General features: G+C 45.9%; 3 protein-coding genes and 1 long non-coding RNA gene across 21 annotated transcripts; 1 reads left to right on the forward strand and 3 right to left on the reverse strand.

Annotated features, from left to right (window-relative positions):
* Positions 1 to 473: 473 nt before the first annotated feature.
* Positions 474 to 17,746, reverse strand: mybpc1 (myosin binding protein C1). Of its 16 annotated transcripts, none has more exons than XM_055511222.1 (34): positions 17,542 to 17,746; positions 15,267 to 15,293; positions 14,500 to 14,553; positions 13,645 to 13,830; positions 12,888 to 12,929; positions 12,317 to 12,355; positions 11,953 to 11,988; positions 11,523 to 11,633; positions 11,272 to 11,420; positions 11,083 to 11,200; positions 10,947 to 10,998; positions 10,342 to 10,398; positions 10,054 to 10,062; positions 8,696 to 8,862; positions 8,483 to 8,615; positions 7,430 to 7,438; positions 7,064 to 7,188; positions 6,842 to 6,947; positions 6,586 to 6,752; positions 6,328 to 6,493; positions 6,142 to 6,248; positions 5,921 to 6,057; positions 5,627 to 5,786; positions 5,433 to 5,537; positions 5,126 to 5,314; positions 4,465 to 4,599; positions 4,094 to 4,261; positions 3,934 to 4,022; positions 3,657 to 3,852; positions 3,407 to 3,546; positions 3,164 to 3,323; positions 2,685 to 2,821; positions 2,428 to 2,614; positions 474 to 1,137 (listed from the first exon to the last, which is right to left on the reverse strand). In XM_055511222.1, the coding sequence occupies exons 1-34, from the start codon at positions 17,561 to 17,563 to the stop codon at positions 1,040 to 1,042; spliced, it is 3,783 nt and encodes a 1,260-aa protein (XP_055367197.1). In that variant the 5' UTR covers positions 17,564 to 17,746; the 3' UTR covers positions 474 to 1,039. The 16 variants fall into 16 exon arrangements, with proteins under 16 accessions (XP_055367197.1, XP_055367201.1, XP_055367196.1 ...); XM_055511226.1 differs by lacking the exon at positions 10,054 to 10,062 and adding an exon at positions 1,647 to 1,685 and having other exon boundaries at positions 12,317 to 12,358; XM_055511221.1 differs by having other exon boundaries at positions 12,317 to 12,358.
* A 1,178-nt stretch (positions 17,747 to 18,924) lies between these two features.
* spi2 (Spi-2 proto-oncogene) lies at positions 18,925 to 19,973 on the reverse strand. The gene is made up of 2 exons (XM_055511235.1): positions 19,679 to 19,973; positions 18,925 to 19,341 (listed from the first exon to the last, which is right to left on the reverse strand). The coding sequence occupies exon 2, from the start codon at positions 19,304 to 19,306 to the stop codon at positions 19,043 to 19,045; it is 264 nt and encodes an 87-aa protein (XP_055367210.1). The 5' UTR covers positions 19,307 to 19,341; positions 19,679 to 19,973; the 3' UTR covers positions 18,925 to 19,042.
* Positions 19,974 to 20,767: 794 nt separating this feature from the next.
* spic (Spi-C transcription factor (Spi-1/PU.1 related)) lies at positions 20,768 to 22,816 on the reverse strand. 3 transcript variants are annotated; one of them, XM_055511232.1, is made up of 5 exons: positions 22,670 to 22,816; positions 22,456 to 22,540; positions 22,253 to 22,374; positions 22,075 to 22,174; positions 20,768 to 21,995 (listed from the first exon to the last, which is right to left on the reverse strand). In XM_055511232.1, the coding sequence occupies exons 1-5, from the start codon at positions 22,757 to 22,759 to the stop codon at positions 21,502 to 21,504; spliced, it is 891 nt and encodes a 296-aa protein (XP_055367207.1). In that variant the 5' UTR covers positions 22,760 to 22,816; the 3' UTR covers positions 20,768 to 21,501. The 3 variants fall into 3 exon arrangements, with proteins under 3 accessions (XP_055367207.1, XP_029017084.3, XP_029017083.3); XM_029161251.3 differs by having other exon boundaries at positions 22,075 to 22,177; positions 22,670 to 22,815; XM_029161250.3 differs by having other exon boundaries at positions 22,075 to 22,180; positions 22,670 to 22,815.
* On the forward strand, positions 21,609 to 24,507 carry LOC129604542 (uncharacterized). The gene is made up of 3 exons (XR_008695523.1): positions 21,609 to 21,741; positions 21,821 to 21,966; positions 23,897 to 24,507. It is a non-coding gene; the product is annotated as an uncharacterized LOC129604542 (long non-coding RNA).
* Positions 24,508 to 25,444: the final 937 nt, after the last annotated feature.

The following is a 25,444-nucleotide window of genomic DNA, read 5'->3' on the forward strand; positions in this document are numbered from 1 at the left end:
TATTTTTTAGCGTTAAGTAATTTATAAATTCACTAATAATAATAATAATAATAATAATAATAATAATAATAATAATAATAATAATAATAATAATAATAATAATAATAATAATTGATGATCATCAATAATAATAATCATCAATAATAATAGAATAAAATGAAATGTAATTTTATTTAAAATATCTTTGCCTTTAAAACAGCCATATCTTTTTAAATACTCTTGAAAAGTAAACTATAATTAAATAGGACTGCTTGAAATGATAGAAGCATTTTGACACAGCTTTGGTTTTCCATACGTAACCATAATATTTACAATATTCCTATAAAAATTCAAATATCAGCATGGTTTCTGAGTGTTGGCTTTTCTGCTCTTTGTCTTAGGTAAGAGGTAAAACTTAAAGACAGGAGTAAATCTGAGTATGTTTGGATTTCATCTGTATATTTTTGTAAAGTTTGCATTAATCAGCCACAATATAATTTCTGAATGTACTTTAATTGTAATCCACATGTCTTAATTACAAAGTTAAAGGCTTTCACACATGACTGAGGTTCAATCAAGCCTCAAGTGCAGTGTGAATTCAAAAATCATGTGTCATGCAGAATATGTAATGGACTGTGCATAAACGTCTACATTTTCACAAATAAATAACCACAAAAAAGTGAAATAAACATTCACATTAACATGATTTGTCTTCAAAAGAAGACTCAACATATTCATTTACTGTGTCTAATGTTGCTAAAAGCTTTACTGTCTGTATAAAAATACCTTGATGTCATACAAACACCAAACTATAGTTATACATTCCCCCAAAACACTGCCAACATGCATCTGAGCTGACACGGAGACTTTCAAACGCAACCACGTGACAAAAAAAATGGCTTTTATTTTCTACAGTAACTAGCTCCACACCTGCACACAGCATGCCACACCACAGTACACCCCTCCCCACACCTCTTGATCCATCTTGCTATCCACCTTCAAGCTGCTGACGTCAGCAGCTTAGAAAAGAATATCACTTAAGTGTCTTATTGCACATTTGTTACTTGTCCTGCTCGACAATTTTTGTCTCGTTCATGTACTTGTCAATCAAGTTTAGGGGCACTCCACGCTGCATGAGTTCGAAGAAGCTGAAACCTCCTAGAGGACAAGAGGAAAAAGGCTTTTATAATAGTGTTGGGAGGGAGAAGGAAGAAAAGGAAGGAGACACGCAGAATGCAAAGAGACCAGGAGTTCAGACATAGTCAGAATAACCCAGAGTTAGTTTTATTCACTTGATCCTTTGCACTTTTATTCAACACCAGCCAAGAAAAAAAAAACACATACTGGTATGCATACGTATTTGCTCATAGCATCACACTGCCTCACCATTTGCTGCTCAGGATTTCTCTGCAGGTTAGAAAGTTTGCAAACATCTCTCTTTACTTACCTTTTCTGTGGCTCGAGTTAATGGATAGCTAAGGGAATCTCGGGAAAAGCTGTCATGCAAATCATGTTTTATTAAAGCTCAGTTTCCCTTTTTCGTCCTGCTTTTGTAGAGAAAGACGCTACAGTCCCACGGTGTGAGAAAAGCGAGGTTACGGATGCCGGTTGGAGGATGCATAATGAATGACATAAGCTTCATATGCCAAATCCATATGAAAGCTTACCTTCTATGAGAACATACATTCACAATTCTTGCATTTGGACTGGGGGAGAGAGAAGAGAATAGGGGTTAACAAAATGTTTACATGGAGTTATATGTGTGCATCAGGGAGAACCGCTGAATTATTACTGGGCTCTTATATGAGGAGTTAACTGTGTGGCTTAAAGACGACGCTGGAATCTGTGGAGAACAAGAACATCACAGCTCTGTATGTTATGCCTACTGAGGTGTGACCGTGTGTTTATGAACAGGATGAACTGGATAGGACACAGGTGATAAACCTCTACATGTGGTGAAGATGAAGAAGTGTCACCAGATATTATGTGAACACACATGAACAGATTATTATTATTATGATGCCATTTCTCTTTTTATCAGCTAAGACTTTATTTTTGAATGTTTAAATGGTGCAGCTGGATTTAGTATATTTCTGCTTTTATCTCAGCTACTGGTTACTTAACACGTCAGGACCAAATCCAGATACTTACATGTCGTCGCCTTACGTGTGCTCAGCCCAATAGAAGACTGTGAGACAGCTCAAACACTACAATACGCAGCTGGTTTCCCAAAGTTGTGTTGTTTAAGAATATTATTAGATTATAATTAACTAATTATTAATCCTAAAATAAACCAGTGTTATTTTTCTTTTTTATGCAAATATTCAGTAATCTAAAAAAGAGGTGTGTTGTTATTAACCAACAGATAAATTAAACAAAACTAACGTTGAGAAACCAGATTTGACTGTTGACAGATACTCAGGGAGGTGGCTCCTGTGCCACACTGACCTTTGACCTCCAGCTTGCAGTCCACTTGGGCTTCTCCCAGGTCATTGATGGCCTTGCAGGTGTATAAGCCTCCGTCATAAGGACTGGGCTTCCTGATCTCCAGAGTGCATACTCCCTGGTTGCTGAACATGCGGTAGCGTGGGTCGTCTAAGATGATGATCTTATTCTTCATCCAGACCACTTTGGCCTGCAGTAGATGAATATGGATGTCATAAATATGTCACTCAGATTATCTAAACCACACAGCAGCCACCCACCCTCGGGTTTGCACGGACGCTACAGTTCAGAGTAGTGTTGTAACCGGCAATGGCGAACGTGTTGATGAGCGGCTGCGTGAACTTCGGCGCCTCCTTAAAGTCGCGGTCGTTGTACTCGGGCGTCTTCACCTGCAAGCCTGTGGGGGGAAGGGTAAAGGAACGGGGTTGTGCATGATACTGGCACTGAGCGGTATCATGTGGGGGGCTCCCTATGTGATGAGGGAAAGACAACGTTGGTTTATTTATCATGGTCTCGGACAGTGACACCAGCGTTCAAGGGCCTGTCAGTCATAGACCAACCCACATAGCTTTGAAGGTGAGGGTGGAAAACATCACTGACAGTACCTTTCAGAAAACAGCTGTGGAAATAAACAGGCAGCAAATTATTCGATATGTCTGATGTTTGTTTTCGTTTTGGAAGCATTTTCCCAGTTTACGACAGAGTGACCTCAGACGCTGTCTTGCTACCGCCACTCTACCTTCTTTGACGATCAGGGCGCTCTTCTTGGTTTGAGTGGCAGCTTCACTCAGGCCGCACATATTCTCCGAGAAGATCCTGAAGAAGTACTCGTTGCCGACCACCAGCTCGGTGATGGTGATGCAGGTGCGGTGGTAGTGTTCGATGCATGTGAACCATTCCTGCAAAGTGGAGTCAAGCATGTGGCTGAAGTGTGGACTTTTGCCACATTTGTGTCATTTCAGCCAGTAAACTCTTTTGCTACCATCGTCTTCTTGTCCGCCTTTTGAATGGTGTAGCCTGTTATTGGAGCGTTGCCGTTGTCTTTGGGAGGGGTCCAGACCAGAGCAACGTTTCCTCCCCACACATCTTCAATTGTGACACACTGAGGGGGTCCAGGCAGGTCTAATAGCCAGAGAAGAACCCGCACACTTAATGTAGAGTACCGGTCTTAAAAATCGATAGAAGTCACAGTTTTTATCCCTCTTTATGCCAATATTGATCCATTTACTCACCTACAATCTGTATGTCTATTATTGCTGTGTCCTTATGGTTTTCAACCTGCACTGTCATCTCATACTTCCCAGAGTGGCTGCGTTCGGCCTTACGGATGAAGATGATGCTGTCACAGTCTGTGTTACGGATGCTGACGTGCGAGGGCTCTATGGGTTTGCCCTCCTTCAGCCAGGTGACCTTCGGCCGCGGTTTGCCCTGCAGCGTCGGATGGGTTAGTATTTGGAATAAAGGTGTGGCAGATACTGTAGAAACTGCATTCATGGTGGGCTGATTTACCATGAAAGGCACCACAAGGTTGACTGTTTCTCCAACTCTGCGGGTGTATGTCTGCTTGAGGTGTCGGGGGACGCGGATCTTGGGTGGTTCTGTGGGGAAATGAACCTCAGGTTGTAGGTTTGAGGTAAAGTAAGATTGTAGGTGTTAAGGCTTCACTCACCAATGACTTCTTTGACCAGGATAGAGTGCTGAAGCGTCCGAGGAGCGCTGGCTCCGGCGGCGTTGATGGCCTTGACTCGCACTAAAATCTTGCACCCTGGGCTCAGACCAGTGATCGTGTATTTGGTCTTTTCAGTCAGTTCCTTGTTGGATACCACCCAGTCATTGGCTGCAGAGGAAAAATAATGTTAGGAGGCATAATTGCACCAGCTGGCAACGACAACAGGCCTGTCTGTATGTTTTCTTTGTGCTTGGTCACGGTGAGTTAATGCTGATTCTATCCTGCCCTCAGTCTTCATCTGTCATGAGTTCTTTCTTACTATTTGCATGAACTGATTCGTGGTCTCTCTTACAATGTTTAGGTTGACTCACTTCCTTCGATGCAGTACTCCACCAAGTACCCATCCAGACCAGCAGCTCCGATGGTTTCTGGAGGACGCCATTTCACAGTCACTGTGGTGTCGGTGACGTCGTCCACAACCAGCATGGTGGGTTCGCTGGTGACAGCTGTGTGTGGAGGCGTGTTCCAGTTATTTTTAGCTATTTGATTCACAACAATGCATGTAAAGGAGATGGCAAGGCATCCATAATGGTAAACGAGAAACAAGAGCAGTGGTCCCTCTCTCTGTCTCATTGGCTGCTGTTCTGGCCTTCTATTCTTGTATTCTGAATCACGGTCAACTCCTACTGCACTGCTGACAGACCTGATCTTCTAAACCTCTAATCCGCAGATGATTTGGCAGCCATTATAAGACATAGTTAATAACCCCCTCTAAAGCTGCGGTGCATGGAGTGGAGGTCACAGAATGTTTGGGATGGCGGTCCACGCGGAGGAACAGCTGTGTTGCTGGGGTACCAAGGTCAGATAACACATGCACTGTTCCAGGCCCACTCTTTGAAACTTTCTCCCACTAATATGAAGTACAGTAGTGGTTAGACAAACTGAAGCCTTATGTAAGGGTGTAATACCTCCCTAGAGAGATTATTGGCAGCTGTTCAGTCTGCTAAGTGGATATTCCAGGAGACTACTTACCAAGAGGGGTAAACGCTTTAGACGGTTCACTGGGCTTGGACACACCTATCGCATTGATGGCAAAGATCCTCACTTCATACGGCACACCTTCAATCATCTTCTTGGGCTCGAATGAGGTTTCTTTGATTAGGTCAAAGTTCAGTCTCATCCATCTGGAGCTCTGTTTCTTTTTTCTCTCAATAAAGTAACCTTTGAAGGGGATGAGAAGATCAGTATTGGATCATAATTTTATCCTCTTTCTTGTCTGGATGTACCGGTTAAATATATGACAGACTGCTTTTTTGCTGACGTTTGATCAAAGCTTTACCTAAAATTGGTGAACCTCCATCATATTTCGGAGGTTCCCATGTCATAGAACACCAGTCACCACCCACCACTGGGACTAGAGGAGCGTCTGGAGGATCCGGGATGTCTGCAGATGCCACAAAACCATACTTAGGCTTCAAAAAGCTTCCAGCTCTCCATGTGGTCTGCAGATTCAAATGTTTTGCAATCTCTTACCCACGACCTTGATTTTGATGCTGGCGGAGGCCTCTCCCGCCTCATTCTGCAGGACTATTTTGTAGTTTCCAGAGTCCTCCCTCTCTGTGATCTCAATCGTCAGACTCGTTTGGTCACCGTATGTTTCAGCTCGAACACGGTGGCCTGATTCAAGAATTACCTGAGGCATGATAGTTAATCACAAGCCTGAGATAAAGTCAGCAGACTTTTTTAATTGCTTTAGGTGTAGAGATGTAAATATTTGAAAATGTTTGGGTTGGTATCAAGTGTCTGTGAGAGATGCACTGAGCTCACCCGTTCTCCCTTCATCCACACCACTCGTGGTGCTGGTTCTCCACTAATGGGGATCTCCAAGCGAAGTTTGTTTCCTGCCACCACTGTCATAGTGTTGTCTGGGAGGTTCAAGCTGTCTAAGTGCACCCTAGGCGGGTCTGTCAAGAATAAAACAGACGTTGCACTCAACGGCTGAAACCACGTAGCAACACATGCAAACTGATGAGGAATCATTTCTGTACCAATGATGTGGATTTTGGCTGAGAGACTCTGTGAATATCCCTCAGGTACAAAGGTGTAATCTCCTGCATCATGAAGTGAGCTGGTCTCAATTTCAAGTCTGTGGACTCTGCAAACCAACCAAAAACATCAGTCAGTAGTTGCTTAATGCTGTTTGGGAGTCACGGCGTTAAGACGAGCAGACATACTTGTTTCTGTGTATGATGTTGATGCGGTCGTTGGGCTGGATCAGCTGCCCGTTCCTGTACCACCGGCCTGGGACGTTGCCTGGGAAGATCTCACAGTGCAGTTTGATGGGTTGGCCCAGCATCACCGTCATATCCTGCAGGTCCACGAAAACCTTTAGAGGTTTCACTGAAAGGAAAGTAGAGCATGATAGAGAAAATTAATCTTAAACACTATTTATTCAAGTAATAGAAACTGTTGTGATTCAGGATTCCACATACAGTCAACCTGTACGTGAGCCTCAGACGTGCCGCCAGTGGCCATGATGGAGTACGTTCCCGTATCCTCTCTGGAGGCATCATCAATCACCAAGTAGTGCTTGGTTCCCTCACTCTTAACCCGGTATCTGGAGCGCACGCCTGTTGGGACCTCAACGCCATTTTTCATCCTGCAGGACGAAGGAGCATTGTAAATTCTCTTGCACGTATGTTGATCACATAGCAGCAGTCTTGAGGCCGACACAGTTCTAAGTCTCACCATTTGACTTGAGCCCCTTCCTCTGACACCTCACACTCCAGCTCAATCCTCTCATTCACCGTAGTCTTCACAGGCTCTATACCTTTTATTATCTTAACGGGCAACTCTGCAGGACAGAGCAGCAGGAGGGAACTGATCAGGGCCCAACTGGCATGTAAACAAGTCTGCAGCACATTCATGTACTTCTTGGTAAGTTGAGTTGTGAAAGGTTAATGACGTCACCTTTGACAAACAGCTCAGTGGTGCACTTCTCATCTCCTGCAGCTACAGCGTAGGCTGCATCATCGTTCATGGTGCAGTTGTTAATGACCATAATCCTCTGAGTGCCCTTATGCTCAAAAATATACCTGAACAGGAATTCAACTAGTTAAATCACCGGTAGGAGAAAAACAGTCAGACAGGACAGTTTGGAACGTAAAGATATGAATCTGTGTTGCTTCAAACTGTTAATTTGATTGAAAAAGCAAAATATCACAAAATATAAAATACCGTATGAAAATATTATTAACATGCATCAAATACACCGTATGCAAATCACACAACACAGAGACCGGGTCGCATCAAAACCGACTGGACACATAAACTTACTTCCTTTGACTAAAGGTCACCAGCGGAGCCAGATTGGGGCCGGAGCACAGGGAGCGTACAGGAAGTAATTATGGCAGACAGACAAAGACAGAGAGACATCATGCCTCGAGGGGTACAGAGCATAGTCAGAAACAGTGTTACAACAGAGAACAGGATCAAAGTCATTGGAACAGGACACCGGAACCAGAAAACAGCAATAACCTCCCAGATGGCTTTAACATTGCATGGCTTTGAACGGAGTCTATAAGAGTATTATTTACCGATAAAATGGGGTTGAGTTACAGCCCCCATCCAACCAAACCTAAGAATGGATTTTTTTATCATTTTGAGCCCCTGAAAATATTTGTACTAATCATTTAATGTCATTTCGCATGTCGAGCTTGTTTCCGCGTTTGTACTGTAATTAGGTCCGATGTCGAATCCAAAGCCAGGCTTTGTTAAAGACCTGTGAAGGAGGTACCACCTTTTTCCTGTATGGAGCATGATCCATATGCAGCTGTTAATGACAATTAAAGACAATGATGACATTGTCATGTGTTTACACCCAAATGTGGATCAGAGGCTTTGAATTCCTAACGTGTTTGTGTCAGACTGTGCGGAAGCTGATTAGAGCCACATTAGAGTCGAGGAACAGTTATTTGCGCATTGGTTGTCAATGGTTCACAGCGGAGACGAATCAAGTGGCGGCTAATAAACACAGTGAAGCTGACGATTACACTAGATGTACCGCGTTTCTATGCCACAGTGATGTCCCCACATTGGCTTCTTTACAAAGTGCAGGTTTGAAAGGCACATCCGCTGGCTGATAATCTGTGTCAACCCCCTGACGTTTAGCTACAGGATGCTGCTGGCCTGTTCTAACCGTCTAAAAGAGTGTGAACCATTGGGCTTTTAAGAAACGATAGAGTAAAAACACAATCTCAAAAGCTGGTACAGTGAAGGAAGACCTTGCCACAAATAAAAGGCATTTACCATTTGTATTGCTAAATGCCTTTTATTTGTCCAACCTTGAAGTAAAAAGCCATTACATATACAGTGTGGACTAACACATACTTCGGAGTGGGCCTGATTTCCTGTCCGTTCTTGTACCACTTCAGGTCGACTGTTGGGTCGGCCAGATCAACCACCAGGCGGATCTTCCCACCTTTGTCCACCTGGTAAGCCGGCTCGAGCCTCTTGGCAAATGCTTTGAAACAAGGAAATGCTCATTAGATCAGATGTAGGCTGCTATTCACCCCATGCGCTTTTCTTATCCTGTTCATCAACCTTCACTCTTCTTCTCCTCTTTGGGAATCTTCTTCATCCGTCTCAGCAGACCCCTCAGGTCTGTGATACCGTACATGAAGGCGATCTTCTCGTACTCGTCGGGGCGGGCGTTCTTCAGGATCTCCCACACGTCCACCTCCGGGGTGTCGTCCTGCTGTTTCGGCTCCCTGGCGCCACCGGAAACAGTGGAGGATGTGAGGTGAGGAGTCTTAGGCTGGTGATTGCAACGTGTCCTGAGGAACTGCTTCTTAGAGGCCCTGAGCCTCTGAGACCCTACTTTAGATTAACGCCATCTGATTGGATAAACTTACAAAACATTCCTCAGGACATGTTGCACAAAGAGATGGGCATCAGCTGTCTACCTGTGTGAGGGGTTCGGCTCCGTGGTCACGTGTTAACACCATTTCTAGACTGGGTTACTCACTGCTGAGTCATGGATTTGATTTCATGGCAACCTTGAACCTACAAATATTCAGCTGGCCTGAATATTTGTAGCGTGGGTCTAAGAATGAAGGGATAGTATGGAAGGGGAACTGGAGAACTGGGATTTGGGTTCTTTTAGTTTGAAAGGCTGTTACAAGATTTACAGTAAGATGGGCGTCGTTGCTACTGATGGATTCTAGTTGCACACACAAACAGACACAGACCAACAAAGGAGATATTGTTCTTGCTTTGTTGTAAATGTGTCCTCTGTATTGTTACAAGTGACTCTTGTGTAATAACGGATGCAGCATGCGGGGCACACACATGTATGTGTATGTATATATGTAGATTGTACCGCTCCTGTGAATGAGCCCATCCCTTTGTTCGTTGTTACTGTTAGTGGTCACTTCACAGACGCCCCAACACTGTTAGAGGAGGAATTATGAATTCATTAGAGTTTATATACTCTATCAGGCATTCAGTCTTTCATAGACATTTTTCCCAAATGTCTGAAAGATTTCAGGTCTTTACTTGTATTTCTCAGGCAATTATGAAGAAGGCAGAACTAAACACATTGCTATTTGCTTTACACGTCTAAATAAAACGACAGCGTAGCGATAACACTATTTTACAGCATCACATCTCCGAGGCCCACGAGCACATCATTAATGATCCAAAATGGCGGCCTGTGCTTCATAGCGGGCGTCCTGCTTGCTCCGGCGCGTTTATGACGCAAGGCCCATTTCCATCATTGCTGATTGCCGACAGAGCAGTTAGGAATGCTGCCTTCAAATGAAGTGTTACCGAGCTACAGTAGGCCAACACTCTTGCTCGTCCCATTCCTAGAGCTACGTGTCATGCTGGGAGGTCTACAGGATTACTCACCCGCAGTAAGGTCTAAACATTTTAAAATCTATGGGTTTCCCTCTACTAACCTTTGATTTCTGAATATATAGGGGGAGAAAAGAGACAAGCCCAAAAGAAATGTAAACTTTTGCTGGGGAATAGTTTTTACACTTTATCTGTTTTACACTGATGGAGGTGTCTCCATCTTGTCTAAGGGGGTTAGGGCAGCCCACAGTGTCAGACTTTGACAACCCCTGTTGTTATATAAATATCAGTACAGATGTATTATAACAGATTTGAGAGAAAGAAGAAAGGATGATGTCCAACAAATACACTAAATAAGGGAAAGGCCACTCGGGGGTGGGGGTGCTTCTCACCTATGCTTAAGGAGACCACTAAAGTCAAGCTCCCCTGCATCTTCTTGTCCTTCACTGCTGTTGTTAACAAAGAGAGATTAATAAATATGTAATCACAGAAACTAGAAAACAATGCTACAAGAGCAACACAAAGCAAAGCCCCCACTGTGTGCTTACACCAAACCTCCCTTTTCTGTCTTTTTTGTCGTAAAAGCATGAAATAAGGCGGTTTGTGTATGACACGAGCGCTTCCCCAGGATGCATTGCCACTAATGAGCTGCGCCATCGTGGCAATGCAGCGAACCTGGGAAGCTTTGCATTGCTGTCCACATACATTGTTTGCAGGGAGATTCAAAATGCAAGCGTTGGCCTTTTAGCTGAGATGACTGGTTGATCGTAATTACCTCAAAGGAAGGGTAATGACATGATTACAACCGTCTTCACACCCTGGTGTGTTATAGCACCTTTGCGTCTCTTTCTGTGTTTATGGAGTATTCATGACTTAGTCATTCTCTGACATAAATACCTCAGAACATCCACTGACGAGATGACTGATGACTGACTTATGGCTTGTGACTATTTCAGAGCAGCTACAGTCTAGCGTAGTTCCATCCAGCTTCTCTTACCTTCTCTTAAAAGCCGATCGAATGTCAATATTCTGCGTGCCCTGCTCCGTTTCTGCAATATGGGAAAATCAAGCACGCTAGTGTCTCTGCCGCTGCGGGAAATCAGATTTTAAATCACGTCATGGACGTAACGAACCTTTAACTTCCAAATCGAACGAGCAGCTGTCAAACTTGTCCTTGTAGGTGACTTCGCACCGGTAGTTCCCTGCGTAGTTCTCTTTGGCCTTGATGATGTGCATCTCGAATGTGTGGATCTGTGAGAGGGTGGTGTTACGAACGGTGTAGTCGCACCACTAGCCTGTGTTATATCATACGGGCTCAGTACCTTAGTGGCTCGCTCAAAGGTCTCTTTCAGCTGTAGGTGCTTCCCTGTTTTGCTGGCCAGGTCCATCCATTTCCCTTTGAACCACTTGATAGTGGGTTTACGGAGAAGGTCCTTGGCCTCCACCTTGGCAACAAAAGTGATGTCTCCGCCTTTGGGCACAAAACAACACATGTGAGTAGTTAAAGCCGGGACTGTCGCTTCTTTTATTACCTTTGTTGGCCGTTACTTTTAAATACTGTGCCATGGCTCACCCACAGGGACGCTGGCGCTTTGAGGCTTCTCTATCAGCAGGATGGACAGCGGCGGGTTGTCGATGGGCTTGTCCAGGTCCTCCGGCGCCTGGCCCTCCCCCAGAGACCACACTGGTCGGTTCAGGAGAGACGGTAGCGTTAGACACAGCTCTCGGCCGCCAGCGCGAGGACGACGCGGCGGGGAATCCACGCACCCACCTTTCACTTTTCATCTGAGCGTTTCAGTCTTACCAGAACAGAGTTACAAAGACAGACACTTCCAACAGTCACACCGTATACAGCAGCACAATCTAAGCTCTTTGCCACATGGAAAGCATGAAACCGACGACGGGAAACACAGAAAGGGCCACTGCTTGATTCAACCCGGCTACGGAGGAATATGGAAAATACAGTAATTTCCTTGACACCTGAGGTCCTACCACTTCATTACCTGAGTCTTTTCTCCCCATGGCCGGCACGCTATCATCTAAACAAAGACAGAGACAAGTTTACAGCATATTGTCAGGAATAGTACTGTAAAGTCCACTGAAGCAAGCACACACTCCAACGAGCAGGCAGTGACTCCATGAATGCGTGTAAGACGGTGGTGGAATTAAAATTAAAAGGGGACAAGAAAACCTCAGTCTATCGCTGTGAGTGGCGTCCATTAATGCATTAGCAGGGGTCGTGTTGAGAAATGAGCTTCCACACACACTGAAACGAGCGTCCCCCAACATCCTTCCTGCTTTGTTGTAATTTAACACTGAGGTGGTCAGATACAAGCTGGTGGCGGTGTTTTAATAGAGGGATCTTACTAGGCAGGTCAACTGAGAGTTTCTTGGCTGAACTGGCATCTTCTGTGAAAAAAACACAGTTGTATTTATATTAATTTGAATAATCTCAACTACTTAAAAGTGAATATAGTTTATTCTAGTATATATTACACTTCTGTAATATATCATCTTTGGACATATTTCTTCTAATATTCTGTATTTTGGCAAATTCCCTATTATTCTCATTTCTTTTCTTAGTGGTCAATAATATTGACATTAACACAGGAACTAAACGTATAATAATAACGTATATCCTTTTTGTCATGACCTACAATTTGATTGTTAGCTTTTTGTTAGCGTGATCTGTTTTCCCAGACTTCGTCACATCCACATCTGTATATTAGAGGAATAACTAAACGCGCATGATACTGTGGCCTTTTCCACGTAGCAATCACACAGTTGCAGATTTTTTTGTCCTGCAATGCGGTCGACCTTGCGATATAATCTGACGGTATAACTGCATCTTTACGATGACAAACTCGATTTCATGAAGATACTGTTGCAGCCGTTGGCAACAGGTGCAGTGGACGGCAAGGGCTGTTGAGGTACCAACCTGTCTGGGGTGTTGGGCATGGCTGGGCAGCACCATCATCATCTGCAATAGAGGTGTCAATGACAAACAGACCCACCTATCCAAGTCCATCACTGGCAGGCCAACAAGCCAGGCCATCGGTCGCATGCGAATGGATGAGGCCAAAGCCTTAGATGGCGATGCAGCTCGTGCCCAGTAGAAACGACAACAGTGTGTCTCAGAGATGGGGCAGAGCGACAAACGCTGGTGCTCTTTGGCGCAAGCCTCTCAGAAAACACAAGCTTGGCCAAAATAGAAACCAAAAAAATCAGCCTTGAAGCAGCAGATGCAGCCAAAGTCACGGAGCTGTGGGAACCTGTCTTTTTCCTGAAACCTGCCTTGTCAACAATGAATGTATTGAGAACCGCATCCAAAGGCTCACCTGACTCAAAAGTGGAATCGCCTTCACTTTGCCATCTCACAACTGATTATTAGTCGTTTATTAGTTTACATTGATTGTTCAATCCTCAGATAGAACAACGGCTTAATTTCCTCAAGTCTTATTCATACCATTAAAGCCTAAACTGAAGGATGAATCAATGCATGGCTCAGTCCATTGCATTTGTAGAAACAAAGCAAAGACTCTCAGGTAATCCATATTATGACCTATTAAAACATCTGGAATCTTAGTATATGTGGTATAAACCTTTGCCATGCTGGAACTGAAATTACTGCTAAGACTTGAGGCTTTGCTTGATGTGCTAGAGGGGTAGACACATGCTTGGACTGATTCACTTACCAGGCGGTGGGGTCGGGCACTGGCCCTCAGCAGGCTCGGCTTGTTCTGACACCCCCACCCCACCAGTCGGCCGCCGCTTTGAGCCGTTCCCGTCCTGAGCCCCCACGGCCTGTAACGCGTCAGGCTCTGTGGGCTCGGCCTCCTTCCCATCAGTCTCTAGCGGCTCTTTCCCCTCTGCTTCTGCCTCTGTATAGCAGACAAAGCGCCAGGCTGGAGCAGCAAGCGTCGGGCAGTGTGGCAACGCAACGCTTGGTCAGACGAGGTGTGCATAAATGGCCAATGACCAGATACACGTTACCTTTGGACGAGTGTATGAGGAGCATAGACTGTACCATGATGCCTCGTCTTATAGTTGGAAATGTCTGTGGATTATTTATCTGGTCATTGTGTATTTATACTGTAAAGGTGTCAGGGAGAGATGGATGTACTGACTATTTGAAAAAGTGATGAAATTGTAGAACAATATAAAATAACAAGCTGAAACAAAATTAAGGTTTTAGATCCGAATGTTCTTTTTATTTTTTCTATTTTTCCAATTAGTTTAATAATTTGGTATTGTTATTGTTATGTTCCAGATCCCTGATGCCTTTACTGACCACTTCCTGTGTGATGACTCCGGACGACTATCACGCGGTTCTGAAAACCGAAAACTGCCACAGCATGAGTTAGCGACAGCAGCATGAAGACCAGCGTGTGTGTGAGTGAGGCGTCTCACCTACGGCCAGCGGAGACTCAGGCTTCTCACAGTGAATTAGGCGCAAAGACACCGTGACGACACACACCAAACGTGCACGCGTGATGTGAGTGTGATGTGCAAGGGGTGGAGGACTGTGAGAGGGAAGGGGCGCTACCCACCTGGGGGTGGGGAGACCTCCAGGGAAATCTCAGGTAGAGACGGGGCAACACTTTCTGAGCGTGTGACAAATACAGTCGTGGATGGAACAGCTGCTTTCCATAAGCACAAAGCTTCAGCATCTACAGTGGCTCCGTGTCACATTCAGGCAACCACTTACTCACACACACACACACACACAGAAACGCCGACACCCACTCACCTGCCTGAAAGTACGCACACACACCTCACAGTATCAGAGAAAGTCACAAACAAGCTCTCAGCTTTAGGTAATGAAACACTACACTGAAAATGACTTCATGAAAATATAGGTAGGATTTACATTACAGTGACTAATCCGAGTGATGGGGCGCAGGGGTCCCACTTCGTCTCGACGGGTCTTAAAACACTAGGGATCACGGTGGGGGGCGTTAATCTCGTCTGGCATTCTTACCTAACTAAGAAACGATTTATCTGAGCGGGAACGCGTTTAGCCGTCTCTCGGGCCGCGTCGGGGCCCCGAGACGCTGCAGCTCCAAGGTCAAAGCCCAGCGCCGGCAGAGAGCCACGCAAAATGGGTGACGGCGGCGTGCAGCTGAATCAACAGGAGGGGATCAGCTGGAGGGGAGGGGGGAATGTCAGAGATGCTGACGGCTTGATGGCGGCCTGCAGTTCAGCGCCGCGGCTCGTTGTGACGTAACCTTTGCTCTAATTCCTAAGTTTAAGCGCTTGCCCCGCTTTCACTCCTAGGACCACTGATACTGGCGATCGCCCGCCGCTGTCCACTCACCTTCCGGCTGGCCGTTTGGCATCTCGTCTGCGGAGAGAAAAACAAGAGACGTCAGTGTCCACTCAGGCCTGTGTGTGCGTCTGTTTGTGTACATTGATCCTTTTCTTGATGTTATTATTCTCAGGTAAGCCACATCAGCTTTGCACTTAGACCCCCTGCAGTCTTAACTGATTACAATCAAGCCCCATCAGGCTCTGTTTGCTTGCCCTCTGCCTTGTTTGGACTAATCTAGGGAGGCCGCAGCCAAAAAACAATGCGTTTGCGACATTCAAAAGACTTAATGGTGCCTATCGAACCCGAACCAAGACCGTTTGAAGCCCGTTCTGCCACATTTGGAGCAGCGTGAAAATCCAAAACACCAGCACATTCACACGACCCTCATTTAAAGGAAAGTCTCTTTTCTCCCTTAACATCCTCGGACACGTCTCCGCCTGTAATCAAGCGCTCCTCGTCAGAATTAGCCGCTCTCCAACCTCACTTGAAAACAATGTGTCGCTGGCCGCCGAGCCACAATCCTGCAGGGTCACATCATGCACGCGTGGGCCTCGCTCGCGCTCCGTCTCATCGCCGCTGAGATAATGAGAGCGGAGAAAGGTTTTTGTTTCACCGCTGAGAACTCCCAGTACAGCTGAGAGGGCTGCAGGTATTTTCAGCTGTTGCCCTCGCTGGCGTGTGGACAGAAGGGCTCATAGAGGCTCTGAGCGAGCCAAACTGCCAGGAGAGGCTTTTGTCTAATGTAGAGCTTTATTAGAGGAGTAAAGACAAATCTGAGCCCAGTTTGGAGTCTTTATTTTACTTTGACCCCTTGTTTTAGCCGTTCTGGCCACCCTATGATAAGAAACCTTTGCAACGTGTGAGACTGGCTGAAGATTAGACCTAAACTTGGGTGGCAATTAGCTGCTGACAGGGTTTTTCCTTTATTCTACCCTGGGAATGATTGATGGGGGGGGGCTCTGCATTAAATATCATGAGGTGAAGAAGAACAGTGCTTTAAGGCGTCTGGGGCCAGAGGATTGATGGGTGGCTGATCCTCCCTAGACAGTGAGATGTCTGTTTTGGTGGGCAGGAGGAGGGGTTGGGCGCCAGTGGAGGGAGATGGCAGGGAACAAGGGATGGGGATTAAATGTGCGCTCATTCTGAACTATTCCAGGGACAAGAATCTCGGTCCCTGGAGATCCACCGGTCCATCATCTTCGGTTGGGACTTTTTAAAGGCTTGGAGGCGGTGGGACTAAAACAACAGCGCTGGCCACGTCCCCTTCAGCTGTTGGAACTCATTTAAAGAACAATACTTTTCTCCACTCATTTATCTGTAGCTCTCGGCGAGTCAGCTATTTATGGGTGGTGTTTGCATCCGACTGGCATCGCCCGCATCTATTTTCCTACAGCTTCGTCTCTGAGGGGATCAGGGATGTTTATGGCAGAGGAGGATCACTGCTGGGTCAGCGCCGCCGTGCACACACGCCTTCAAGCAAATCAAGTCCTTATGTTGGATTCGGACCCCGTCTGATTGGGTAAATGTCTTCAAGCACTTATTGAGTTTATTTGCCATTAAAGGCCAAACAAAACATGGACATGTCTGTGATGATGACAGGCTCTGAAACAGCTGAGCTAATGGGGGTGGGGGTAGAACCTAATGTCAGACATTAAAGAGGAATGTTGATGTAACCGATGGTGAGGGTAGGTGATGGGTTAATGTTCAATGTAGTGGATTGTGGACTTGCATTATTTTTTGGGGGCAGGTGCAAGAGTTCGAATTGTCTATTTTTGACCGGCCCCTATTAATCAGCAACAACACAAATCCATTCAGCTCATGATTCAGCCCCATGCAGCCCAACCCAAATCACATTATCCCTCACGGGTCTTTGCTCGCCACTCATCAACATTCCTCCGCCGCGCTTCATCATCCTATCTCTCTCCAGCCGGCTCACACAAGACAATCCTGCACGACACAATAGTGTCTGTTCATAAAACCTCAAATCTCCTCCACCCCTCCCCGGGGATGGGAGCGACGCATGCATCAGTAATACAACACCATGCTCAAAGTCACTTTCAGGATTCCAAGCAACGAGCAGGCCAGCCGGCCATAAAGTGATGGAGGTCCCTGCAGCTAACTTTAAACCAGCTCTGCTCCCCGAGTCAGAGACCATAATCAGCAAATGTTACAATCACCACAATGCAGCTTTTAGCCATTCACAGTCAACTTTGGGCTACTTTAGTTCCACTGTCATTTTTTTTAGGCTGTTGCATCTCCTCTTTTCTGTAGGAACTCCTACCTTTCTTTGTGGGCTCTGGCATCTTGAGCCGTGTCCCAATAAAAGTGCAGAGGAGTAAAAAAAAAGTGCAGGTGGGTACAGTGGAAATTCTGTAAAGTCAGGGAGGCTCCAGAAATCCAAGAAAGAAGCAGACAAAAAACCTCTGGGACCCCTCGGACCAGAGTGATGGGAGATGAGGAGGGCGCAGGGATACGGGGTACAATCTGACTGGGGGAGGAGAGGAGGACCAGTGACAGATCCAGGAGGGACTGGCTTTCAGGCCTTATATAGCGAGGTGTCACGCTCCTCCTCTGCACACTGTACATCAACATCTGCCTTACACCTTCTGGAGCATCACAGGCTCCTGACACCAGCTACTGTGCCAGAGAAATGGTCCCACTTCCTCAAGACATGATGCAGGACAGGAGCCATCATGAGAATGAAAGCGCTCCGTCCCCATGACTTCCCTCCCCGCAGAAGTGGATAAAGAGCAGAAAGTGGGAAATCGGGATGTGAGATATGAACAGCAAAGGTGGCATCGTCATCATCACAGGTCCGAGGGTGATGTGATCGTCTGTTTTGGTCTAAAAGATGTTGGATTTGTTATAGAAATAAGATTTGACATGACACGCGGCGACCAGATATCATTTTAATCCGATAGGAATGCCGTCCAAGAACAGTGTTCCCGACCTGGCAAATAAATAGTGGAGAGATGCCTGGGCAGTGGTTACACGGCCTATTCTTAGAAAGCTGTCATAAACCTTGACATTTGACATGTATATCTGACATGAAACGAGGGTTTGATTGTGAACGATGCCACTATTGTGGCTGCTTCAGTCCTAATTAATCTTCGGAGCGATAAATAAAGCGTAGTCTCAGAGAAGGTCAGGAAGATTAAACACCAAGGCCGGCGGCTGCTGGGCGCACGGGCAGCGACGGCCTCGGAGCTTTAATACCTCTGAAGCTGAGCGGCACCGAGCGCCCGCAGCAGCGGCAGCGACGTGCTGCTCGTTTATGTCATCGGAGGCCACGTTGAGAGTTCACCGCGCAGCACGCGGCCTTTCTTGGTAACACACACCTAGAGCTCGTTTAGCCCATTTATAACACAGGGCGGGCTCCAACAATAAGTACCGGGCTTAGGGACGTGTCATGTGGGCCCACTACAAAGAACTCTAAACCATTTGGTATTGCCTGGGATGACTGAGCGCTCACATCACAGAGGAGATTTAGACCTGAGGTCACAGCACAGAGAGAAACCGGAGCAAACGTGGACTACACTGACCCCCGATGGTTGGAGTCAGCCAGCAGCAACTAGCAGACTGGGGAGAGCCAGCGTTTTAGTCCTGACAGAACTGTTGACAGGACACCTACTGTGCTTTTAGCATTAATATAACCAGTGTTTTAAGCTGTACTTGAAAAATATCTTTATTTAGCATGATATTTACACCAGAGAATGGAGAGTATGAGCAGCTCGTCACAATAATAATGGAAGAGCTGCCGTGCACGCGTAGAGTTTTCAGTCCTAGGTGGGTTTCCTCTGCAGCAGCGTCAGGGTGTCTCGGCTGAACTGGTAGGTGAGCTTCTTCTTCACCTTGAAGATCTCTCCAGAGCGGGCGTAGTTCCTCAGGGCCCGGGACATCTTCTGGTAGGTCATGGGCCTCTTGTTGCCCTTCCTCTTCCCCCACAGCGCCGCCACCTGGTCCTTGTTCCTGGAGGAGAAGCGGAAGACGCCGGCGGCCGCCGGCACCCAGGCCACGCAGTGCGCCATGGTGGGGTCCTCCAGCATCTCGAACAGGAAGTGGAAGAGGCGCACCTTTCTACCTGCAGGCAGAGGAGGGACACTGTGAGGCCAAGGCTTCACAGGGACGTGGTGGATGTTCGTGCGGCGCTAGAGTTTAGCGCCGTTCATGCTAGTTACAGTTAATGGTTTCCTTAATTGCAGCAATTCCCAGAAAAGCGTGGCAATTGTGGGATGAGGGGCTGACGCTGTGAGGCCTGCGGTTATCTGATAGATATGTAAAAATCGGAGCCATGCACAGCTCCATTGTGTGTTACAGTAAAGGGAAGGTCTCTTATTTGCTCTCTCGGTATTGTTTCCCTCAGGCTACCTTGCGACCGGCAATAACAGTATCTAGTGACCAGAAAAAGCAGAACTCACCACCCCCCGCCGCTGTGGCCTGGTGTTGGCTCGATTGTCTCGCTGATACAGCGTTTGGCAGCGCCTCGCGCTCAGGCGATGCTGCTGCTGGTGCTGGTGCTGGTGCTGGTGCTGGTGCTGGTGCTGGTGCTGGTGCTGGTGCTGGTGCTGCTGGTGCTGGTGCTGCTGCTGCTGCTGGGCTTTGGCTGGGCGCTGGCCCATCGTGTTCCGGAAAGGGTGCAAGTTCGGCTGTGATGACCTTTGAAAAGGATGGATGCGATTAAAGCGTGTCAGAGGAAAGTCATGGGCCGTAATGTGGTGAGATGCGCTGAAGCTGACCGGCGGCTCGAGCGCAGCGCCGTCCCCTGGTGGGCTCCCGTCGGCCACACCTGCACCCTTGTCACCTGCAAAGAAGCTCACCTCTGACTCCTGCAAGTCTCTTAGGCTTGATCACATAAGCTGGGGATCACTTACCATTAGCTCCAGCGTTCTGTCTGTAGTACTCCTCCAGAAACTCCAGGATCACCTCCAGGTCTGATTGAGTCTCCTGAAAAGAATCATGATGAAGATCAATTGCTGAAAAGGAGCTTTTAAAGATGCCTAAGAACAGTGATGGCTTTACCATCGTGGGTGATGTTCACATAACTGACTTAGAGGCTCTCATGGCCCCAGGCTCTTATTATACCCCCCACAGGAGCCGGGTGTCTTGCATGAAACACGGCGATTTCTGCTCATGTGCTCACAGGAACAATGGCCAGCATCCCACAAAGCCCCAGCACCAGTCAGCCCACTAACAAAGCCTCCCAGCGCTGACCACATCCTCCCCGCTGAGGCAGATAAGGCCTGGTCTGGAGGCAGCCTCCACGCCGTTCTCTCTTTTCAGGAAAAACACACTCGCTGCACACACTTTTTTCTCACAGGATGTGTCTTAGTTTTAGATTTTGCCGTGCGCCTGTTGTAATATTTCAGCGCGGCGGTGCCGGTGCCAAATCTTTCAACGCAGCTTTTGCATTTTTTTGCATGTGTTAATGCCACTGTTTACTTTGTTGGTGAGTCCATGAAGGCAAAAACGTGAGACAGTAGACAAAGTAAATGTTGAAATGAAAAAGGACAAGTGGAAAACAACTTTAATATTATAAGACAATAAATACGATAAGTACACAAACATGACATGTACCCAAAATGTACATGTCAGGACACATGACAGGAGGGCTTATTTCTGGTTATTTGTTTTAACATGAGGATCCATAAAAAAAAAAGTTGCATATTTACATTATTATTATGATCAGGCTCTTACTGTAACAGTTAAGTATATTACAATGCAAATTACACAGTGAATCAGCAACATTACATAAATGTTTTACATCATCAAACAAAGGCCACAAATACATGAACTGAGAAATGTTTCCATTATTGTGATAGAAACCTTCTCCAACACATTTACTTTTTTTAAAGTGGTCAATGCTAGAGGCGTGTTTAAATAAAAATCTATGCCATGCACTAACAAAAACCCTTAGGTGGTGCTTTTTAAGTATGAGTTGTGCTGACATGTTCATCATTTTCCTTTTTTTTCCCCCGGCTGCAGCCACCTGCACGCTTAAACCTCAGTTTATTACGTCTAATTAGTGTACATGGTGAAACAGATGCTGCATTGGCTGCAAGGCAAATACGCTGCTTACTGTAAAAATTAAATGAATGCCAAATCTTACTCATCCAGTGATTCTTGATTCACTGATAAATTGCTTTTGACTATTTACAGGACAGATCTGAGAACGAGTCCCACTGTGAGATTTCATGACAGCCGTCGAGGCTTAACAGATCTGAAGAAGTCCTCCGTGTCCCGCTCACAGCTTGCTCGAGGAGTGCGAGGTGAAGCTGGAGGCCAGGTCATAGTCCTCCTGCAGCTGGTAGTGCGTGTACCAGCTGTGCCAATCTCCAGCCGCCGCCACCGCGGCTGCGTAGTGGCTCTGCTCGGCGGCGCTGTGCTGCTGGCTGCGGACCTCCTCCCCGGCACCGGCCCGGCACGGCAGGTGCGGGGGGGCCTGCGCCGAGCCGAGCCGGTGCAGGATGTCTGGGTTGAACTGGTAGGTGAGCTTGCGGCGCACCTTGATGATCTCGCCGGTGCGGCTGTAGTTCCTCAGGGCCCTTGCCATCTTCTGGTAGGTCATGGTCTTGCGGTTGCCCTTGCGCTGGCCCCAGCACTCGGCCAGCTTCTCCTTGTTCTTGGAGATGAAGTGGAAGGTGCCGCTGACGCTGTCCGTCCACTGGATGGAGTCGCCCATGCTGGGGTCATTCAGAGCTTCGTGGAGGTATTCATAGAGCCTGAGCTTCTTACGACCTGTTGAAGGAAACAAATGGGTCGTTAGTACAGTTAAGAAAATAAAAGGCATGTCTGAATTACAAGTGTCACTGTTTACCTTTACTGCTTCTCTGAGGCGGTAGGATCGAGAAGATATTGGGGGAGTCAGTTGATCCGGGGTGAGAGAGGGAGACATCCGGCATCACCTGGGGCCAGGGCTGCTGCTACAACACGGATAGTTTAGTCAGTGTACCTGTAACACGCACACAATCCTTTACGGTCTGTGTAGAACTCACAGCGGTGTCGCTCCAGTCATACACAGCCGCCGGTACATCGGCTGGAGGCGTGATGAGGCAGTAGTGCCTGGGATACTGGAGAGGCTGCTGCTGGGAGCCCAGAGTTTCATAATATGCATATTCTAAAAAAATAAAAAATAAGACGATGCATCACTTTTTAAAGTTTTGAAAGTCCTTGCAGTGAGCTGCAAATGCTGCTGTACCTGAGTAATAGGAATTGCTGGAATGCTGCTCAATCACATCGATTGCATCCTGGAAGTGTTGGTTGATGTCGCTGTCCAAGGACGTCTTAAAGAGTAGACAAATAGGTTTTAGATTTCACCAGGAAACAATGCATTCTTACCCGTTTATGTGTAGAAACAAGCATCATGATGCTAAATGAGACACCGTCTGTGAAGCAGCATCCTTGCAACTCACCATCTTGACTTTTCGTCGCTTACAGTCGTTCAGTGCTAAAGGTGAGAGCTGCCACGCGAGTGCAGGTGTGCGACGTTGGGGCAGGTACATATATATATGCACCGTGCAGATGTCCGGTACCTGTTCACTAGCGAGCCAGGTCACACTTCTTCTTTTTTTGGACGATGAGATACGCATCTGATCATCACACTTTCTCTCAGAGTGATCCACACAATCTGGGCAGAACAAACCTCTTTTGTTGCCTGCCCCCCCCCCCCAAAATCCCTGACCTCAGGATTTGCATAGCGATATGGATCTTACTTACACATTTACAATCTTTGCTTTTCAGTAATCCACTTTTCTGTAAATTAAAATTTAAGCCTATAGGAGTGCTGGAAATTGTCCTCTGTTTGTTTTTCTGTGAACTGTACAATATTTGCATGAAAGGCTTCTGTGATATGAGCCATTGTCTGGGCTTTGATAACCAACACAAACAACTGGTGACCACTAATTTGAAGGCATGCTAATCATCAGTCACTTGTCAATGTTTATATATATTCTGCTTAGATGATTTACATGTGGTTATAATTAGGGTGTCATGTATTTTATTGCTAATAGGAGTAAACAACAACAAACAATTTGGGCAAGTTGAATAAGTTTGCTTGTTACTTTTCATGCTTTTCTCCTCTAGGATGAGGATCAGCTCTGTTCTTTAGTTCTGACTATTTGAGTTTTGCAATTGAGCACAATGCTGTAAAGCTGCGTTGCCTGTAAAGGTTAATAGTTAATAGCTCTGTCACACTCAGCTTGTTTTCCTAACAAAGCCACCCCCCCCTGTTCAAATAAACACAAGCTTTTTGAGAAGTTCATTTATCTCAGGTGTGCAGTTTTAAATATCAACTGCCTCGTGCCTGAAGTTCCCCTTTCAGCTGTGTGCTGGCACTGAGGCCTCGGCTGCACAGAGATGCACAACAAGGCAAACGTTGCGCTCTGATGCGTCAAGTTGACCCCAGTTTGATTAGATGTTAACTCATATGAGCATCATTAATTTATATGATTAACTTATTAACCTGTGTTCTTGTTTTTTCTGCAGCGGTGTCACGGTGAATGGCCATAATTCAGTGTGTGTGTGTGTGTGTGTGTGTGTGTGTGTGTGTGTGTGTTTCCTGCCTGTGCTGCACACTGATAAAAACAAAGAACCACAAACCTTGTCCTGTGTCCCGTCCGTCTTTCCCTGTTTCCATTCAGGGGGAACCTCCATAAATTAGAGACCGCAACCTGTCGGGCGGAGACGCGACTGACGCTGACAGATGTGCGCTGCTGTTGGCTCCATGTGGGGTGATGATGGCTTCATCTGTTAAGTCAACAAAGATGCTTTTTGTTTCATGGTGGTGTTAGAGTCTTTCTGTTTTGTTCTGTTTTATTTTTTGTCCTGTTGATTCATTTCTTTCTGGTCCATGTGAACTTTTTAAACTGTTCAGCTGCGTGTTTTTCTACTTTAGCGTTCTGTGGTCCTGCTCTGTTCTACTGTTCTACTGGGTTCTCTAATAATTACTTTTAAACTGCCATTCAATTACGATCTGCAACTTATCAGTGTGATTTTATGCTCTGTTTTGATGTTTTCTGATAAAGATTATGTTCACTTCTATTTCACAATTTTTTTCTGAGCTATGTTTTCCTTATTTTTGTTATTTTATTTTCTCTACACTTTCAGTTGTTTTTTGTTCAAATTGAAAATCAACTCAATTCATTCAATACATTAATTAAAGCTTTACTGTCTAACTGCCTCGGAGCTTCTGCTCAGTTTGTTTTGGTGAAGTTATGAAGCTATTGTCATATATTGTATATTAACACAACTGCTTTAATGCATTACAGTTTTTAGCTTTGTGGTTTATTTTGGTTGTTTTCACATCCTGTGTCACATCTATCGTTAATTTTTTTTGATAAATGTCAGCTGGTTTAAGGTTTTCACATATTTGTGCTGAAGCAGGAGAACAGGAGCCAAAAAAGACAAACTGAAAGAAAGCAGCATTTATAGGTGTGTGTTTTCAGCAGGTACGCTGCAGCTTAATCTGAGCAGACAAAGAAGCACTTTCCTTCCTCTTCTCACTATAATAGCTGCGTGCATGTTGGCACCAATGTAGGAAGGACAGGCTAACCGCAGCACAGGCAGCGCCATTGTTCTGTTATATTTACTGGCACTTGATGAAAATCAAGAAGTGTCAAAGCCACTGATGTGAGATTCATCTGTCGTGCTGAACGCTGGAGCGACCGCAGAGTGTAATCACCTGTGCTGAGCGAGAGATCAGATAAGCGGCGATAGGCCAAGATGGGTCGCCGCATTTCTGCACCAATAACCACACACACTCATTCCAAAATAGATATCAACCAACAGCTATTCAGGTTTTATCACCTCATGCACAACACTATTATTGTTACTATTATTTTGCATTGAAAATATAAATAAGTATTTTTTGCAGGCACAGTTGGCGTTCATACATACTTTTCTTGTCATCTACATTTAAATAAAAACATCCAAGGTTTTATTGAATTTTTCCTTTAAATCGTTGTGGCTCAATCTTTGTTTCTGTTTTCTCTGCTTGTTAAAACCAAAAATTGTAATTTCGCCAACTGACCAGCAGGAGGCAGAACATTACAAAGAGCCATATCCAAGTCCAAATCTTTGCTTTTAACATGTATTACACACACTGTGCAATACATGTGTTCACTGTGGCCATTGTGCCATGTTAAGCTGCTGCTGACTTATTTTGTCTTTGCTGGTTGTTGGTGGAGGTC

The sequence above is a fragment of the Betta splendens genome, chromosome 9, assembly GCF_900634795.4.
Source record: "Betta splendens chromosome 9, fBetSpl5.4, whole genome shotgun sequence".
Taxonomy (NCBI): Eukaryota; Metazoa; Chordata; class Actinopteri; order Anabantiformes; family Osphronemidae; genus Betta; species Betta splendens.

Bases quoted from the DNA above. Each gene is read 5' to 3' on its own strand.
- mybpc1 (XM_055511221.1), bottom strand. From the start codon at position 17,563: ATGCCAGAGCCCACAAAGAAAG. The intron at 11,989-12,316 runs GTAAGATCCCTC...GTCTTTGTTTAG, and splicing joins ACTCTCAGTTGACCTGCCTA to ATGATAGCGTGCCGGCCATG. The intron at 6,494-6,585 runs GTATGTGGAATC...CTTTCCTTTCAG, and splicing joins GGCTCACGTACAGGTTGACT to TGAAACCTCTAAAGGTTTTC.
- spic (XM_029161250.3), bottom strand. From the start codon at position 22,759: ATGTACCTGCCCCAACGTCGCACACCTGCACTCGCGTGGCAGCTCTCA. The intron at 22,375-22,455 runs GTACAGCAGCAT...TTATTTTTTTAG, and splicing joins CAGCAATTCCTATTACTCAG to AATATGCATATTATGAAACT. The intron at 22,181-22,252 runs GTGAGTTCTACA...TCCGTGTTGTAG, and splicing joins ATGACTGGAGCGACACCGCT to CAGCAGCCCTGGCCCCAGGT.
- spi2 (XM_055511235.1), bottom strand. From the start codon at position 19,306: ATGCTGGAGGACCCCACCATGGCGCACTGCGTGGCCTGGGTGCCGGCG.